The sequence below is a fragment of the Nycticebus coucang genome, chromosome 23 (assembly GCF_027406575.1).
Source record: "Nycticebus coucang isolate mNycCou1 chromosome 23, mNycCou1.pri, whole genome shotgun sequence".
Lineage (NCBI taxonomy): Eukaryota > Metazoa > Chordata > Mammalia > Primates > Lorisidae > Nycticebus > Nycticebus coucang.
In genome coordinates this window covers 1032075-1047683 of record NC_069802.1, presented here as the reverse complement: position 1 = coordinate 1047683, position 15609 = coordinate 1032075, and the positions used below count along the sequence as shown (strand labels likewise).

The following is a 15609-nucleotide window of genomic DNA, read 5'->3' as shown; positions in this document are numbered from 1 at the left end:
AGACTAATAATGACCCTGATACCCACATGCTATTAAAAATGTACTAAGGTTTCAAAACTGCTACTGAAACCAGACGAGTTCAACATGGTGAGTTATCACCTGAATTAAAATCAAGGCACTATGGGTTTTTTTATTCCCTCAAATAACCCTGAATCATTTCTGACTAAAAGAAGCATTGAAATTGTGAAGGATAATAAAAAAGATTCCAACAAATCCTAAAAGTTAAAATTCCCACCACTGAGAATGTTAAAAAGTGCCTAAGGTGTTTTGTGTGCAAATTTTACCTCTATAACTGAAACATTCTTGAAATTACTTTCAGGCTTGTGGAATACCATTACACAAATATTTCCAACTATAAACTATATCAAAATATGTGATCAAAACTCCCGACCATCTAAAATAAAGCAGTGCAAATACTATTTTCAAACATAATTGACAATGAAATGAATATTTCTGAATAACTTGAAAATCCTGTTGTATCAATAATTTAACCTGAAAAACATCCATTCCCAGCAGCACGTCATACCTCACTGAACAAACTGTGACATCACAGTCAAAGTATGAACAAAAAGGCTTGTGCTCTGGAAAACTGAATAGAACACTAATGTGTTGTAAACAAAGGAAAAAGACCATGCATCCACTTGCACCTGGTGTCAGAATCCAAGGAAATGTGCTCACACTACAGGTGGAGATGAGGCTCTGTGCAGCATACAACAAGTTTTGCTTTCTCTCCTTTTATCCAGACATATACATATTTTTACAGCATCTGTACACAGAGAATTTGAACCCACACAACATTCTGAAAGTAATTACTGTTCCACCATTATCTAAAAAAGGGGAAGGGCTGGGGTGGGGGCTACCAAGTATACTGGACTGTCTTCATGGCATCACTGCAAGCAAACCCCCTTGTGGCAGTGGTGAGTCCTCTGTAACACTTGACAACAGGCACAGAACCACTAAAGTTACTAACACCGTTAGTGCCTTTCTGATTCACTGGAGGTCATTTCATAGCTGGGCTTCTTACATTTGGCAATATATTCTTTTTCCATCAAAAAAATACCTGGGCAACTAAAACACTGTCAGAACTGGCTACATCCCTGTGATCATCTCCTGCTGGCTGGTATTTAATACGTATCTGTAGCACTAGGCAGCATTTTCTCTGCCAATTCCAGGAACTAGAACATTCATGAAACTGCTGGGACGTTTCCTCCTATCCTCAGGTCATCTGAGTAGCTCTTTTTGGGCCATCCCCTTCCTCCCCTGACGTCAGAGAGGAAGCATGTGTGCTACTATGGTTGACCCTTGGAAGGGTCAGTCAAACTGTCAGTCCTGTGTCGACTAAGCAGCTGCTGTGGCTGAGACTGGTGCTGCTGGTGATGTGACTGAGGGAAAGTGCTCTGCTGTAGAGGAAACGCAGCAGAGAGGATGAGCTGAGCTGAAGGGTTCCCATGGAGCAACCTAGAAGTCTGAAAGACAATGGATTACACGAGACCAGATTAACTCACTGTATCCCCTGTCCAGAGACATGTAACCCACAAGAATTCTGTACTTTACTTCAAAAATCGTATTTCAGAAAATGCTTATGAGGCTTTCCTTCTTTCTGGTAGTATGACAGGACTTCATTTAAGGAACCTGAACTGGTGATTTTATGCACAGACAGCTATCTGTGTGTGAAGACAAACCATATGTATTCTCTCCCTTTACGTCCCATAGGCCTATATTTTAAACAATAACATTTGAGCATAGCTATATGAAGCACAAACACTGAAGTCAAATGGCAAATGCTTTTGCACACTCGTCTGCTCAGCTCGTTAGAGCAGTGCAGGTAATGCCCAGGGCACAGGCCCTGAGGGAGGCTGTGTCATTCAGACTTGGGCCACCCCATTTTCCAGATGTTTCACTTGGTCTCTATCAAATTGGGTTTTTATAAAGCTTAGATATTATTATTATTATTATTTAAAACAACATAAAAATGAGGGCAAAGTTGGAACTCTGAAGTCCAAGCTAAACCCAGACCTCACCGCAGCACACACTGCCCCCTCTACCGCATTTTGCTGCATACAGTGTGCACTTTTTTGCTCAAACTTTTGCAGGAAAAATAAGGATGCACATTATACATGGCACATTACACATGGGTGGCACAGCCTGGACGTGGAGAAGCCCAAGGGTCTCCCAGGGCCAGTGCACCCTCCTGTCTGGGCCGGCCACATGCATGGGGTTCCAGTCTGGGAAAACTGGGATGCAGCAAGAGTGGGCTGCAGTGGCCTCAGCAAAGGGTTGTGATCAGCATCAGTAGAGGGGCGGGGGGGGAGCTGGCGAGGCGGGCTAGGGCCTAGGCCCAAGACCCAGTCATGGAGAGGGGACTTACAGGCCCCAAGGACCTGGCTGCCTATTGGCTGAGCCATTGGTCTCAGAAGCTCAACCCCACCGGCCACAGGGCCATAACATAGCAGGGAAGGAAGAGCCAACCTTCACTGAGTGGGTGGCTAGGGGAAGCAGTGTGAACTGCACACTTACGGGGGCGCATTGGCCTCCCCAGATGGGTCTCTCCTGGCTACTGGCTACTTTCTTGAGCTTTTTCCTGAAAGTTTTGGCCCAACTTGTGGGTGTGTATTATACATGGGAGCACATTATACACAGCAAATACAATATTTCTCCTCTGATATTAATTTATAACTGAAAAATTATAACAAAATTTACCCCCCCAAAATAATTTAAGGTAACACCTATACAAAAAGAAATTCCTACTCTGAAAAGAGTGAGTCTGATAGGCAGCTAGAAGGAAAGCTGTCTGTTTAAATTCCAGAAACTCTAGCTGAAGACAGAGAAAACAGGCTCTGTGTGAACTGCCTTGATGTGAGCAGGACATAGGCCACTTACTCTACCCAGCAGTTCAGATAACTGCGTTTGCCCATGGCAAGACTCATCTTTCAAGGACTGAACAAGGCAAGAAAAACCAGCTAACAAGGATAGGTTTTCTGTCATTGTAGAGATTAAAATTGTACAATAAAGTATTTTTGGGATCATTTACAAAACTGCTCCTTAAATGGTTAACTTCATTAAATAAAAGTAAGTGGGTTTGAGACAACATCCCGCCCACCCCACCCTGGGAGAATCACCTGTAAAAACTGCTGTGGAGGCTGTGGAGGCTGGGTCAGCTGGGCCTGAGAAGGTTGGGGCACTGTGGTCAGCTGCGGGTCCTGGGAGCTCTGCGGTGGCTGCTGCTGCTGCTGTGGCGGCGTCACCGACAACGCCTGAGACTGCTGCTGCTGAGTAGCGAACGTCGGATAGGCGGTCACCACCTGGCCCATGAGCATAGTGCTTGGCACCATGACCGCCCCACATGCTACAGGAGCAGTCACTAATTTGGTCACAAGTTGCTGACCTTGAGAAAATCTGTTAAAAGTACAAGTTTTATACATCATAAAAGGCAGTGAGCTGACCATCTAACCAAGATAATACCCAAGGATACTACCTGCCCATTATTATTTTTTTTTTTTTTGGAGACAGAGTCTTACTATGTCCGTCACCCTCGGTGGAGTGCCATGGCGTCACAGCTCACAGCAACCTCCAACTCTTGGAGTGATTCTCTTGCCTCACCCTCCCTAGTAGCTGGGACTATAGGCGCCTGCTACAACATCTGGCTATTTGTGGTTGTTCTTGTTGTCACTGTTGTTTTAGCAGGCCCTGGCTAGGTTCGAACCCACCAGCCCTGGTGCATGTGGCTGGCGCCCTAACCACTAACCTACAGGCACTGAGCCCAACCCATATTTTTAAATGCTTTATGTTCCTATTTTGCTTCAGGCCTTTAAAAAATCTCCTTTGAGCATCAGTCAAACAAAAAATGTATATAGCAAAATCACCGTGACAAAAATACTAAGTTTTTTTGACATCCATATCTAAAACAATGAAGTTGGACTTTTACTTTAACACAGAAATCAATTCAGAATGGATTAGACACCTAAACACAGGAGCTAAAACTACAGAACTCTGAGAGGAAAACACAGGAGACTCTGGATTTGGCAATGATTTCTTAGACATGACACCAAAAGCACAACCAACAACAAAAAAAAAGACTGATAAACTGGACTGCAACAAGTTAGCAATTTAGTGTATTAAAGAGCAATAGCAACAGAGTGAAAAGCCACCCATAAGTGAGAAAATGTTTGCACATAGTACGCTAATGGCTTTGTAAACTAATTTCAAAGACCCCTAAATTTTTTTTTAATAATCTCCCTTAACTAAGTACTTGAACTTTTTGAGATGTTTCTCAGAAATGGCAAAATTTTTATAAGACAAAGAAGTTGAGATTCCAAAGGCCCCAAGGCAAAATTCTTGAACACAGAATAACCCTGATACCCCATGACCTGCCCCAAGGTACTCACCTGCCTCAAAGGCCACTCCTTAAAAAGGCCAGGATCAGGAAACAGATTTGAGACTATTTCTCCCATTTTCCTAGCAAACATCTTTCCCACTAAAATTCATTTCCCCCTTGGCAATCTTTGTTGTCTCAATAATTGGATTATTGCTCAGAGAGCCAACAGGATAGGGGGTTACATACTAGAGTATGTAAGAACTCCTACAACTCACCAATCATCATTCCAATTAAAAAATGGGCAAAGGGATGGGCGCAGTGGCTCACGCCTGTAATCCCAGCACTCTGAGAATCCAACGTGGGTGGATTGCTTGAGCTCACAAGTTGGAGACCAGCCTGAGCAAGAGTAAAACCCTGTCTCTACTAAAACTAGAAAAACTAGCTGGGCGTTGTCACAGGTGCCTGTAGTCCCAGCTACTCTGGAGGCTGAGGCAAGAGGATCGCTTGAGCTCAAGAGTTTGAGGTTGCTCTGAGCTATGATGCCACAGCACTCTACCATGGGTGACAAAGTGAGACTCTGTCTCAAAAAAAAAAAGAAAGAAAGAAAAAAAAGAAAAAGAAAAAAATAAAATTAAAATAAAAATATTATTTTTTAATCAATCTGCAACTTTGAAAACAACAAAGGAACTAAGACAACTACCTTATCTGTCTGTCCTGAGTGAATGTAGTGATGGCAGCACTCTGGGCACTGTTCTGTGGCATACTAGACGGGATCTGGACCATGCTCCCAGAGGCAGGCTGGGAAATCACCATCGTGTTATACAGCGGGGCTGTGAGAGCACTCTGTGTCTGACTGGGAAGAGAGGTTTGCTGATTGTGCCCACTCAGTACATTTTGTTGACTCTGCTGAAAAAGAGAAGGTTTTACAGATAGACTGATTAACTGAAAAACATCATTTGGGAAGTATGCTTCTACTATTCATCATACTCACAATACAGGACATGATACTTCACAAAGAATCTGACCACAAAGGAATGACTTGTAATTGAGAATGAATTAGTCTTCCCTACCTTCTTTTAAGGCAAGCTATGACTTCAGAAAAAAGAACACGATCTTAACAGGATGACATAAAATATTCACAAAAAATTTCTATTAATTGCCCAACGTGAGTGACTAGTAGAAATTTTTATATTTTTCATGTAAAGACTTGGGATTTATAGTCATAGATGCATAGTAATTTCCAAAATTTTCTAGAATACTGATTAAATCATCACTGCCCCCTAACTATAGTCTGCAAATATGGTAGCGTGTTTCCTGGTCAGCCTCTTTTGGAAGTAGACCGTGAGTTACAAGAACCTGGTATAACTTTATTCAACTAGATCCTTAAACAAATTGTGAAAATAGTTTTTTCTTTTTTGTTGCAGTTGTCATTGTTAACAGGCCAGGGCTGGGTTTGAACCCGCCAGCCTCGGTGCATATGGCCAGTGCCCTAACCACTGACTTATGGCCACCGAGCCGATTGTGAAAATTTTTAAATGTAAAATCACCAATTATTTAACACATAATTTTGCAAAAAGTATTTTAAGGATCTGTCTATACTATACTTTCTCATTAACTAAATTTTAAAAAATGCTAGTTTGTAAGACAGACTAGGGCTTTCTTTTGTTTTAGCAGTAGTGAACACTTCAATCACTGAACACTGCATAGGCCATTGTACTCAGTAATATCACCTGAGTCGATGTACTCTGTAAGGTCTGCTGTTGTAGCATGTGCTGAGTTGTGCCAATATGTCCAGTATTCATTCCACTTTGAACTTGGTTAGTAGGAACAACCTGACCTTGCATATTTATAGGTGCAAGTTGCTGGATGTTGGATGAATTTCCAGAAGAAAGTTGAACAGAACCAAAATTCAATCCAGGGTTTGATTGTTGTAAAAACATCTTTAAAAATAAAGATCACATTAGGTTGAGTGTTGTAGATTAAAAAGTAAAAAGAATGAAAGTATTGAAAAGAAAGAAAAAATCAAGCTATAAAGTTTTAAAAGAAAAAATCAAGCTATAAAGTTTTAAAAGCAAATGACAAGAAGATCAAGTCATTCTGAATGAACAATGAACAACAAATTCAGTCTTCTGCATACACTAACAGGGTATGGACACATAAGCCCAGATCTTCACCCCTATGCAAAATATACATGTACATGTAACAGAATTCAACTTGTACCTGCTAATTCTATTAAAATTTAAAAAAAGAAAAAAATTTCAATCTTTCAGTCATCCTAAGCTTTATTCCAACTGTAACTTAATACTACTGAAAAGTCTGTGAACTAGAAGATCTATACCACTTATCATTTATAATTTATAAATAGATACAAGTAATTTTCACTCAATGTTTTCCCTTTACCTAGTCTACTACAGTGTGGTCAAATAAGACTAATTTGAATTGTATAACTTTTATTGATGATTGCTTTATAAATTCTGTATCTATTAATAAATGTTTATGTAAATTGTAATTTTATATTATGGATTTAAACTTCATAAAATTTGGACTGATAGGAAAATACCCTTAGGAAGGAATTATCTCTAGAGACAGGAAGTATAATTACATTGAACAGGTAACCAGTGGGTATTTACTGAACTGAACTGGTGAAATGTATCTCCTGCATCTCACTTTCAGTTAAAGAAAGTCATTTTTCCTATTAACCCATTTGCTCTGTTTTCAAATGTAACAGTAATTTACCTGCAGCCCTTGGCCATGAACCATTTGAAGTTGTTCTTGAATTTTTCTTAGTTCTTCTTGTTGCCGATGAATGTTTGCCTCTATCATCCGTGTCCGTTGCTCTAATTGGTCTTTCAGATGCTGCATGGCTCCTAATTGAGCTGAAAACTGAAACTGAAGTACCAAATATGGAAAAAATATAACATATTATAGAATTATTCCACATAATTGTGCAGGGTGGAGAATAAGCAGTATATCACTAGTTAAAATATTATGCCAGGTAACACCCCTCAGCACCACCTGAGCCACCGACTCTGCTGGGCTTTGTGCTGCTGCAGCTGGACCTCGACAGTGTTTCTCCTTTGCCATCAGGCACAAAGTTAGTCACATCAGTCAGTGGTGCTGCAATGATACTGCAAAGGAAGGCATTCATCTCTTGGTCTGGTGATTTTCCTTCTTACTCTTTTTAAATGTTTTTTTATTTATTGTTTTTCTTCTCATTCTTAAGTCAGAGATGCCAGAGGGCAGCTTCCCACACGTCTCGACAATACCCTAAGGATGGCTTCCCAGCAAGCTTTCCCAGCACCCCAGCACTTGTCTGCGACACCTCGGTGACTTCTCCATCATCCACTGTGAACAGCCAAACTTGCTCTAACAAGACCTGAGTTTCAGCCTGACACAGGGGAAGAACAACTCAGGAAGTTGTGGGGAAGTCTTCCAAGTGTGTTCCTTCCCTGGGTGCTACCCCTCTGGCTTACAGGTAGTGGCTGCTTTCTACATCTGCTATTCCTACAGTCCTTAGATTCTCTTTACTTCCTCTAGGATGTAAGTTCTATTATCAGTTAATAATTTTTTATATCATTTTGTTCAAATTTCTGGTATGCTGGGCCTGAATCCTGACTGATTACACCCTGGAATTAGAAAACCTGAGCTCATATTGGGGCTATCACTTACCAAAACAAATTATTTAACTTCTTAGCTTCTATTTCATACTATAACAAATCAGAAAGTAGCCTGCACCTGGAGTTAATTCATATCAAATTATGTCATCAGTATCTTCTATGTGCATATTCAGTAAATTACACAGAGTTAACAAAAATCTGACAGATAATCAACAATAATATTTCACTTATATTTTTAATTAGAACTATCCTCGGATGTGGGCTTTAGAGACTAAGCAATTATGAAAAAATAAATGCATATATAAATAAAAATATAAAGTCACTCTTCTTCCTGAGTTTTCAGTATTACTTATTTTTCTGTTTTACCTGAGTCAGCAAGCAGCTTGTGTTTAGCCACATTTAGTGATTCATCCCGTAAGTCTACACAGACTTATTTAAACATGCCCATGAATATTCAATAAATGAAAGAGTATAAGAGCAAAATCTGGGCGGCGCCTGTGGCTCAGCGAGTAGGGCACCGGCCCCATATGCCGAGGGTGGCGGGTTCAAATCCAGCCCCGGCCAAACTGCAACCAAAAAATAGCCAGGCGTTGTGGCGGGCGCCTGTAGTCCCAGCTGCTCGGGAGGCTGAGGCAAGAGAATCGCGTAAGCCCAAGAGTTAAGAGGTTGCTGTGAGCCGTGTGACGCCACGGCACTCTACCCGAGGGCGGTACAGTGAGACTCTGTCTCTACAAAAAAAAAAAAAAAGAGCAAAATCTGTCTTAGAAGAGTCACTTACACCTGCCCTTAAAAGAGATAAATGTTCCCCCCCACCTGAAAGCTTTTTACTTTATATTCGGAAGTTTGTATTTAAAGACATTGAATACTACATTTCAAAGCATATAACCCTGACTTCTGAAGCTGATGATAATCAGACCATATCACATATTAGATTATACTAGGTTTGAGAAAATATTACAGATTTAGTGCCTCAATTCCCTCAGGCGTTTTATATTTTTTATTAGTCAAAATATATTATATTTATATTATACAAACATTTTATTGTAAACTAAAATCCATTTGTACTTTTGGGTAAACATTATGTTGTCACCATTTAAGAATTTCTACCAGGTACAAATAAGAAAGTAGTAACTAATACAGAAGGCGAGATAACAGAAAATAAAACCATAGAACTACGAGGCTAAGCATTTGTCTTTATTAGCAAACAAAATGTGAGATTTTAATGCTTCCTGACATTTTTGACTCAGTAGATCTCATTTACTTCATGAAAATATTCCTATAAAATGTTAAATGCTTATTTAGTATCTTGAGATTAAAAAACTAGTCATATTGAAAGTATGTTTAAATATTTACATAAAAATTCTGTTAATACTTTACAATAGATAGGATTTGAGAACTAAATACTGATTTAAAACGATTGCAACCAAAAAGATTAAAAAAAAAAAAAGATTGCAACTAAATGTGAATAATACTAAGATGTATAAAGACCTTACATGATAGTATGTTGCTAGAAATCAAAATTATGAGGTTTAGGTAATTTGCAGGATTGCCAAAATACTTGTGCACGTATCTCATAGTTACACGTGCACAATTTAAATAATAACCAGACAAGGTAAAGTTATTTTTTAAAAAGTATATTTTTATGTATTATTAAATCATAACTTAAAATTGATATAGTGCTATAAGATACATTTAAAGCCTTAACATAAAGGGAATTTTATATTATACTTATTACTATTCAGAAGTATTTTCAATGTGCTGGAGGTACTGAATGAATACAAAATCGTAAATTATAAGTTAGAAATCATGATCCAAAGTAACAAAGAATTGCTCTTGGAATTAGTCTCCTTTGTCTCGCTACCTTCCTACATCTGGTGTCCTTCAGGACGCAGCCAAGTAACAACTCCACTAGGAAATTTTCCTTCACTTCATCAAGATGCATTAAGGGTCCATGCAATGTGCTCATATATTAGCCTATCTACCTTGAGCACAGACAATGTAATGTGGGGGTGTTGGTGTCTGTCATTCCCTCTAGATGTAATGGTCTTTTACTACAGATATTATATATTTGTACTGTTAACATGTGCAGTGTCTGTTACACAAAAGGAACTCAATATATCCTATATGTGAATGAATTAATATATGAATAAAATACTCAATTTTTCCAATATCCATAGAAAGAATAGCTGTATTTCATCTTTAACATCTTCATGTCTGCAGTATCTCAGTGAGGGTGTTACTGTGTATTCAACAGGACAATTCCTCGTTGTGAAGACATTTAGCATCACTGCTCCTTGCCCACTATGGGCCAGTGACGAGCCATGATCATCATGACAATCAACAATGTCCCCAAATAAGACTGACTGTATCTATAACTATATATTTTTAAAAATTATATTAGCTTAAAAGCAATTGGTCATTTTTAAATACTCAAACAAACAAATAAAAAATACCTGGGACATGCCTTGTGGAATTGGTAAATTTGTAGCTTGAGACATCACAGGCTGTATTAATGATGAACCAACAGACTGGGAATTTATGGACTAAAGAAAAATAAAAAACAATGCTGAAGTAATGCTCGCTCATTTCCATACATGAGTATTTCCACCAGTATGAACATGGTTATGTGTATCACTGAACTTAACGACTTGCCTTCGATTTTTATTTGTTGACTTCAGATCTGCCTCCCCTCTACACTGAAAAGGCCTGTTCCTCATTTATCTATTATCGTTCAAGGACCCAGATACAGTAACTAGCACAAGCTATCAGTAATATGTTGGCTGAACTTCAGTGAAGACAGTTGGTATTCAGACTTAGAAATAAAACAGCTCTCAATGATCAGCTTTTCACAATAAAAAAAACCCTCCATTTTACCTGGAAAATCATTTAAATGACTGATATGTATAACAACCACTTCACAAAGAGAAAGATCTTAAATATATGTCATGTATCAACAACTATTTTGATCTCTAGAGACAGAGATAAAAGAATGGATGAATTTCTGAAGACTGAGCTGACAAGCTTACCTGACTACTGAAGGATGGCCTCCTCTGTGCCATCTTCTGGTGAGCTGGTAAGTGATGTCTAGGAGGAGTGCTGGTATCCGTTGGGATCTTTGTTGGTGTTGCTGAAGTCAGTCACCAGAGCAGCATTAGTATTTTACATAATTCAGTTTTCAAAGACTAATTTCAAAATGGATTTCAGGGTATAAAAATGGTTTTCGAGGCTGGGCACAGTGGCTCACGCCTAGCACTCTGGGAGGCCAGGGCAGTTGGACTGGCTTGAACTCACAAGTTCGAGACCAGCCTTAGCAAGAGTGAGACCTCATTTCTACTAAAAATAGAAAACCTAAGGTAAGAGAATTGCTTGAGCCCAAGGTGGAGGCTGCTGTGAGCTATGATGCCATTTGAATTGTTTATCTAAATCAGTGGTTCTCAACCTTCCTAATGCCGCAATGTACTTTCCTTTTTAAAAATGGGTCTTGACCCACAGGTTGAGAACCACCTGATCTAAATCATTCAAGGAAAATAAGGTCCATGACAATAACATCATTCATTATAATTACTTCTACCATTTTTTGAGGACAAAGAAAATACATGACATAGGAAAACTTAAACTGTGAAAAGAGTTAATAATTTAATGACAACTGTATAAGTCTTGATAAAGACAAGACAATGAAAGAACTTTCAAAAAGCAAACTTAGGGCGGCGCCTTTGGCTCAAAGGAGTAGGGCAGCAGCCCCATATATGGGAGGTGGCGGGTTCAAATGCGGCCCTCGCCAAAAACTGCAAAAAAAAAAAAAAAAAGCAAACTTAAAGAACATTTACTGGCTCTACAGTAAGAAAAGAAAAAACAGTTTGCTTTCTCATGAAGGGATGATGAAAAACAATACCAACATTACTACCTGCATATTTTACAGGCTTCTTGATGAACTTAATTTTTTCTTAGAGGTGAGCAATGAGCCTTATACCCATTGGGAAGGTTAGTGTAGTTCAGAAATGTAAAAACTTAAAAAGACGCTTTTTATGAAAAATGCTGACACCAGTAACAAGCAATTCAGAAGCGCCCTCTTTAACGGAAGTCTGCTTTTCAAGCTTGGATACTCACAGGAGGGGTCTGAGACGGCTGTGTGAGAAGACTTCCTCGAACTCCGCGAGGAGGCAGAAGGAGCTGGGCTGTGATCAAACCTTTCCAGTGCTTCCTTGAGACTAACTGTGTTTATACGATTATCAGACCCAGAATCTTGGCTCTACAGACAGAGTGAAACAAACATTTTCTGTGATTTCCTCAGAGATCACAAATTAGCAATACTGGTTGCTAACCAAAAAAAGAAAAAGAATCAGTTTTTAACCATAACAAGGGGAAAATATATAGGTAAAAAACGAAAATGTGTTTTTTTGTATATATTTGGTAAAAAATGAAAATGTGTTTTTTATAGCCAGAACATTTTGGCTTCACTCTCTATTTAAAGAAACAGAAAAAGAATGACACTGGAATCTACCCTATACCATATACAGAAACTAACTCAAAGAAATCAAAGACCTAAAGGGCTAGAGCTAAAACCATAGAACTAGAAGAAAACCAAAGGCAGGACGTCAGGCTTAGCGGTGCACACCCAAAATCCCAGCTACGCAGTCCTATGCACCCAGCTAACTTTAACATTTTTTTAGAGACAAGGTCTTTCTATGTTACCCAGGGTGGTCAACAACTCCTGATCTCCAAGGTCTCCTGCCGTAGCCTCCTGACACTATAGCTGAGACTACAGGCACTAGCCACTGTGCCCGGCTGGTTTTTCCTATCATTCTCCAACAATTCCTCTCCTAACCTGACCCTTAGCTGGTAACCTGGGTTCTGGTTTCACTGAAAGTACTGCTCTCAGCTCTCGCTATTAATCTACCAGCATATGCACTCACGTATTTTACCCTGACTTTAATCACTTTTCTCAGAAAACAATTTCTTTTACTAAAATATACTAGCTTAGGACAGCGCTGGCCCCATATACCAAGGGTGGCAGGTTTGAACCCAGCCCTGGCCAAACTGCAATAACAAAAAAAATAGCCGAGCGTTGTGGCGGACGCCTGTAGTCCCAGCTACTTGGGAGGCTGAGGCAAGAGAATCGCCTAAGCCCAAGAGCTGGAAGTTGCTGTGAGCTGTGACATCACAGCACTCTACCAAGGGTGACATAGTGGGACTCTGTCTCAGAAAAAAAAAAAAAAAACCATATATATATACTAGGTCCTCTTCCTCTAAACATACAAAGCCTCTTCAGAAAAGTTATTTCACACAGGATCCATGGAAGCAGGATAACCTGTGTTTTTACTGCTATCCTCTCAGCTTCTGGAGCCGTGCCTGCCACACAAAAGGTACTTTATGACATTTGCTAAATAGGTGAAGAATACTCACCACCTTGTGCCCTGGCATGCTGCCTATTTAGCTCACTGTTTACACAGATTCTTGATCTTTTTCATTCTACTTATTTTCTGCATGCCAAAAATATCTTGTGGTAGGCAACTTCTGACATGACTCCACGATTCCTGCCTCCTGGTATCCATGCCCTTGTATAATCTTCCCCCCTTGAATCGAAGTTGGACCTAGCAATTTGCTTTTATAATGCAAAGAATAGACAAAAGTGATGAAATACCACCTCTGTGATTAAGTTACAAAAGACCGTGACTTCCATCTTGCTGTTCCTTTCCCTCCTGCAGTCTTCCTACATGCTTGCCCTGATGGAGAGGGCCACCTGCAGAGGAGGTGAGAGTGCCCTCTGGTCATCAGCCAGTCCATGAAGAGATGAATCATGTCAACACCCTGAGTGAGGTGAAAACAGATTCCGCCTCAGGTGAACTCTGGTCTCACTGTGGCCTTGATTGCAGCCTCATGATATAATGTGAAGTAGAGGTCCAACCGAACCTTGTCTGAATTCCCAACTCACATAAACTATGGTGGCAGTAAATGTCCGCTGTTTTACATCATTAAGTTTTAGAGTAAGTTGTTCATTAGTAATAGATAACCAATACACTATACTTCTACCTGACAAAACAACAAAAAAGCCCAAGAGTTCAAATTCTGACCGTAACTTCCCAGCCCTTGTCTTTAGGAAATGGTACTTTCCTCTTGTGAAACTTCAGTTTCAGTTTTTGTGTGTGTGTGTGTGTTTTGTTTTTTTAGACAGGGTCTCTCTATGTCACATAAGCTAGAGTACAGTGCCCTCATGAAGTTCACTGCAGCCTTCAATTCCTGGGCTCAAACAATCCTCCTACCTCAGCTCCCTGAGTAGCTGGGACTACAGGCACACACAACCATGCCCAGATAATTTTTCTACTTCCTGTAGAAATGGAGTCTAGCATTTGCTCAGGCTGGTCTTGAACCCCTGGCCTCAGGCAATCCTCCTGCTTGGACTCTCAAAGTGGTAGGATTATAGGCGTGAGCTACCATACCCAGCTCAGTTTCAGTATTTTCTTTCTTTCTTCTTTTTTTTTTTAGACAAGAGTCTTACTACATCCACCTCGGTAGAGTGCCGTTGCATCACAACTCACAACAACCTCAAACTCTTGGGGCTTAAGTGATTCTCTTGCCTCAGCCTCCCAAGTAGCTGAACTACAGGCATCCACCACAACACCCAGCTATTTTTGTGTTGCAGTTGTTTAGCTGGCCTGGGCCAGGTTCGAACCTACCACCCTCGGTGTATGTGGCTGGCACTGTAATCACTGTGCTACAGGCCCTGATCCAGTTTCAATATTTTCAAAAGTGGTGATATTACCTACCAGATAAAGATATCTTAAGAATAAATCACACTTCATGATTCATATAAAAAAACCTAGCCAGTGCCTAGTACATTGTTGGCAATTAATAAATGGTAGTTTTGATTTAGGATTAGATATGTCTCTCAGCCACTTATTACTAAATGGTAGGACCTTCAGACTGTTTTTAGAAGTATATGACATTTTAAAACATGAAATTAAAAATAAAAGTAAATAGTAAAGTATAATCATATCCCTGTCACAAGTGAGAAAAGGAAAGACTTGAAAAATAATTTTCCTATTAATTACTGAGTCTCGTTTTCCACTGGGAAGAAATTAAATAACTTTTTTAAAACTATAGGAAACATACTTTATCAGCAGTTGTCTCAGGAAGAGACTCTTCAATGCCAAGTTCTCGTCGTCTTTCAGCCCTAACTTCTGCATAACTACAAAAGGAAAAAAATCAAATTGTAGTGTTCGGTCAGTCACTTACAGTACTGCAAAGTCACAACCACTCAACATTTGTTATATCCCTCGCTTGTTCATACTAATTCTAGACTATTTTCTATGTGCTAGACAAGCCTAAAATACAATATACTGTCTTAATTCAATTTGCATTTTTTTAAGTATCTGCAAGTTTTATATACTACTGTAAATAATCCATAACCACAGAGTACTTAAATCAAGAGGAACTAAATAAAAGAAGAATATGCTTATCTATCTATAGTTTTCCTTTTACATGATTGACTCTGCTACATAAATGACAGTTATAACTTCTGCTATAAGGCACAAAACTTATGTCAAGCATTACATATCTATATCATACCTACATTATATTTCTGTATACCATAATACCTATAAGTAAAAATAATAAAACATCAAAAGGATACATTAAAATTCAGTAAAAGATCACTTTGTGGTTCATTAACAAGTCATG

General features: G+C 39.3%; 1 protein-coding gene across 9 annotated transcripts in view; it reads right to left on the bottom strand.

The window, feature by feature from the left end:
• Nucleotides 1–717: 717 nt before the first annotated feature.
• CLOCK (clock circadian regulator) overlaps nt 718–15609 on the bottom strand; it is a 128545-nt gene continuing 113653 nt past the window's right edge. For 6 of the 9 annotated variants that reach the window (XM_053577536.1, XM_053577535.1, XM_053577540.1 and 3 more), the window contains 9 exons: nt 15043–15118; nt 12040–12181; nt 10959–11059; nt 10386–10475; nt 7052–7204; nt 6046–6255; nt 5016–5221; nt 3120–3396; nt 718–1466 (listed from right to left, as the gene is read on the bottom strand). In XM_053577536.1, coding sequence (XP_053433511.1) covers nt 1290–1466; nt 3120–3396; nt 5016–5221; nt 6046–6255; nt 7052–7204; nt 10386–10475; nt 10959–11059; nt 12040–12181; nt 15043–15118 — 1432 coding nt within the window. In that variant the 3' untranslated portion in view covers nt 718–1289. The remainder of the gene's footprint in view (nt 1467–3119; nt 3397–5015; nt 5222–6045; nt 6256–7051; nt 7205–10385; nt 10476–10958; nt 11060–12039; nt 12182–15042; nt 15119–15609) is intronic. The other 3 variants (XM_053577538.1, XM_053577541.1, XM_053577539.1) reach the window with 3 other exon arrangements.